At 36.0% G+C, this 3,881-nt stretch overlaps 1 protein-coding gene across 1 annotated transcript in view; it reads right to left on the reverse strand.

The window, feature by feature from the left end:
- LOC107551071 (transmembrane protein FAM155A) overlaps nucleotides 1–3,881 on the reverse strand; it is a 151,376-nt gene that overhangs the window by 4,010 nt on the left and 143,485 nt on the right. Inside the window, exon 2 of the mRNA XM_016232560.1 lies at nucleotides 584–755. Coding sequence (XP_016088046.1) covers nucleotides 584–755 — 172 coding nt within the window. The remainder of the gene's footprint in view (nucleotides 1–583; nucleotides 756–3,881) is intronic.

Raw genomic sequence — 3,881 nt, forward strand, 5'->3', positions numbered from 1 at the left:
TATATATATATATATATATATACACAGTATATATAAACTAAAACCATAAAAAAAACTATTAAAAAAAGCTACACAACATTTCTCACTTTCATTTAGTTTAAGTTGAAGTATTAAAATAACAAACTGAAACTATCAACAAATTATAATGGTATATTATTGATACTAAAACAACACTGTTATGCATGTGCTTGAATACATATGTATATAAAAACATATTTATTTTTTATTGTTTTTTTCCCAAATTGTTTGTTTAAATTTTATTTTATTCTATATAACTTTAGTATATTTTATATGGACTAGTTATGTTAACAGATAACTTTTTTTTTTTTTTTAATATATGAAATACACACTAAAGGCAGGTAAAAACCTTTATAAATATAACATAAAAACAGTTAAGAAAAGTTATTTTATTCTATTCTATTTTATTTATTTAATCTAGTTTTATTTCCTGTTTAATTCATTGACAGCCTGGGCAGTGAAGCAGTTGCCATTATTGGTTTCGGTCACAGCTAATGATTCAGTCCTCTCAAGAAGAGGAAACCACTGGTGATTTGTTTGTATGAGAAAAGGTCAAAGTGCCCACCTGTGCATATAAAACTGGGGCTTCCTCCGTAGATGAGCTCATCATTGTCAGGCAATATAAAGGGACACCTCTGCTGGACCTCCAGGCAGTACTTCCTGCAGGGGATCCTGTTGCTGCAGTGCATCTGTGTGGTGTGGAAGAACTGGGCACAGAGCCAGTGTTTGTAGACAGTCTGTGCAGAGAGAAAAGTACAGAAGGAGAGCTGTTAGTGCTTCAGTCTGGGCGTCCATTGCAATTGATTGCATCATCAGTAACACGGTAACAGTCATCGCTTATGCTTTCCCACCTATGTATCTTGGCAACCTTGCAGCCTTCTTCCTCTTCATCATCTTAGCTGTCACTTACAGAATCAAACGTTGCTCCATGTTGCATTATGTATATTTTATGTACACAGATCTTATGCATATATAAAACCAGATTCAGCGTCACTGTCTATTAGTATTAATAGGCTGAAAACCTTTCATTTACAAACACCATGCTCTCCACACTGCTCTCTAACTCTGTACTCTTAGTCTTACCTCACTGGATTATATTTTTCTTCCTTCAAAGGAATTTTAGGAGAAACATCTAAGAACGTGCTATATTTTTGTTAAAATATATGTTTGTATCACAGCTTAATGTACAGATAAAAACACCCACACACCCACACACACACACACTCACACACACACATATATATATATATCATTCATAGGCTGATTTCACCGTGTAAACACTTTGTCCCTATGCAAAAATATTGCTGTTTTCTTTTTGAGTATTTTTCCATACTAGTAACTTGCAGCTTAACTATCATAGTACAATGCATTGTTGGAGAAATTAACTATTCACAACTGTTTCCCGAAACCCTAGTTACTTTGTCGCACCTCCATCATTTGAACCACATTAGTGGTTCAAATGATGAGTTAAATGTCAGAAAAAAGAGTTAATGTCAGAATATTGTTGTTATGGTTAGTTAGGGTTTGTTTAATTTCCAGATGTTTGATTAAATCAAAGGTTCCCTCACAATGCACACTCCGGGTTCCCCGGGTACTATTCGCACATAAGTACTCTTCAAAAATGGCACTTTTATTCTTATGACAAACTAAAAGATGAAATTTGTATGTATGTTAAAATAAATATATAGGCTGTATTGCATGTTAGCTTGCTTGTTTTGCTCAATAACATGATCTATTTAAGTTCACATGTGGTTAGAAGCATAGTTTATACATAGTAATTTCACATAATTTTGCGATAATGAATGCTTTAGGGAAATAGCCGATGCATGCAACACTGGCTCAACCAATATTGTGTAGAGGTTGTTCAACAGGGCTCTGTTTGTGGCCCGTTATACATTTATAACACCACGGCAGGCATTAAATTGGATAAATAACCATGTAAACAAGCAGTTTTGTTTTGTTTAGAACCAAAAAAACGTTTTCTCATGGACAAACAAAAACGTGCCCAGTCAAACAAGAGGAAGACATCAAATTAAACCCATTTGCTTTGACAGTTTCCTTAATGTACAAAATAATATCCTACCCACTGTTAAAAGACTGAATGAATGGACTGTAATGCATTAACAGTGCTGCAATGAAAGACTGAGGAGAATCTCTGACAAGTTTTCCAGCAGCCATTAGTTACAGCTGAGAGAGAATGACAAAAGCACAGTGAAACAAGTTCAAACAAACATAAACACCTTCTATCCCGCATCAAATATCAAAACCATTCTGCGAGCCACAATATACCTGATACGCTGTCAGCAGGCAGAAGAGTGCAGGCAGGTCCTCAACTCCATCTACAACAACAGCTCAGGCAATTATGAGTGCAATGAATCACTGTCTTCGCCCTAAGCACAGCGCCTTGCCTGCACACAGCTGTACATCATGTCATGCCACCATCCCCAATGAAATATTTATGTGGCGTCACTCGTGTAAACTCTTTAAAAAGCACATTTCCTTCCTCGGCCTTCATCCTCTACCTCTTTGGTTTGCCTGTAAGTGCTTATTAGATTTGCAGAGAGCAAACCTCTCAGTGGGTGTTTGCTAATGCCTGTTCATATAATGAATCCCTCCCGAGACAGAGGTAAAGCAGACGTTTGTGGAGGATGACAGATCACAGAGAGGGGTACAGCAACCTCCTGTCTTCTCCCCGAGCCATTTCAGGCAGGTCTGATTGACATGCAAGACAAACAGCTTTTCTGAGGTGAAATAAGCTTCTGTAGGAGTTACTTGAGGACATTGTGATGCTCTCGAGTCAGCATTAGGTTTGACTAATAATAAACCTTAGCCAGGTTAGACGCCATATTGAATTTTCACAGACTGTATAAAGATCCAAAATCACATCATTTTCACAACTCACACATCTGTTTTATGGAGATTTTTTTCTACTGATTGTTTTTTTCCCCGAAAATACATTTCATCAGCTGAACAATTGGTATGTTCTTAAACAACAGTACAATCCATTAAATGCACTGTACACACCCCTCACAACCTTTATTCAGCCTTGTTTTCATTCCTGTCAAAAAATAAATATGCCACTACCCTGGCTCAGGTCTATAGAGGCAGAACAAAGCAGTGGATGACTGTATTACACATCAAAGATGTCCATACTGCATCAATATTGCATTCACAGAACCATACAGCATGTTTGATTATTAGCGAAAAGCTTTTTACCCCAAATACCATACTTTTACATAGTCTTTCGTTACTGAAAAATTGTTGCTTTAATTAAATTGAACAAAACTGAAAAACATTAACGAGACCTTAGCCTCAAAATATAGTCAATATGTTTACTGATTTTTATTTGCTACATAAATCTACACTATGTAAAAAAAAAAAATATTAGATCGAATTAGTGCAGAATCAACTTTGTGTTGCTGTAAGGACCAGCCAAATCCACAAAGCTGGATCAGCCAAATTTCATATGCATAGTCAACGCAGTTGTTAAGAAAAGTGCTGAGGTGAATTGTTAATTGTTAATTGAATTGTTGTTGCTATCTAGTGGTTTAAAGGAAAATGAAATCAAATGCATCTTTTATTGCGGTGTGCCTTTAGCCCCGTTGTACCGTGTACTTTTTGTTATTGAATTATTTATTGGCTATCTTTATGATGACCATTTCACCTGCTTTGGATGGATTCCATAAAATACTGCCATTATTACCAATGCTTCTATTATTTGCAAACTCACAGAAAATGGAAATGTATGCCAGAAGTTTGCCACAATGACACTAGTATTTCTACAGTACTGATTGCAAATACCTACTCAGTTCACAACGTGCACAATGTCTGACTAATATGCAGCTGCTTTTGAAAGCTCCAAT

The sequence above is a fragment of the Sinocyclocheilus grahami genome, unplaced genomic scaffold (genome assembly GCF_001515645.1).
Source record: "Sinocyclocheilus grahami isolate Dianchi unplaced genomic scaffold, SAMN03320097.WGS_v1.1 scaffold413.1, whole genome shotgun sequence".
NCBI lineage: Eukaryota > Metazoa > Chordata > Actinopteri > Cypriniformes > Cyprinidae > Sinocyclocheilus > Sinocyclocheilus grahami.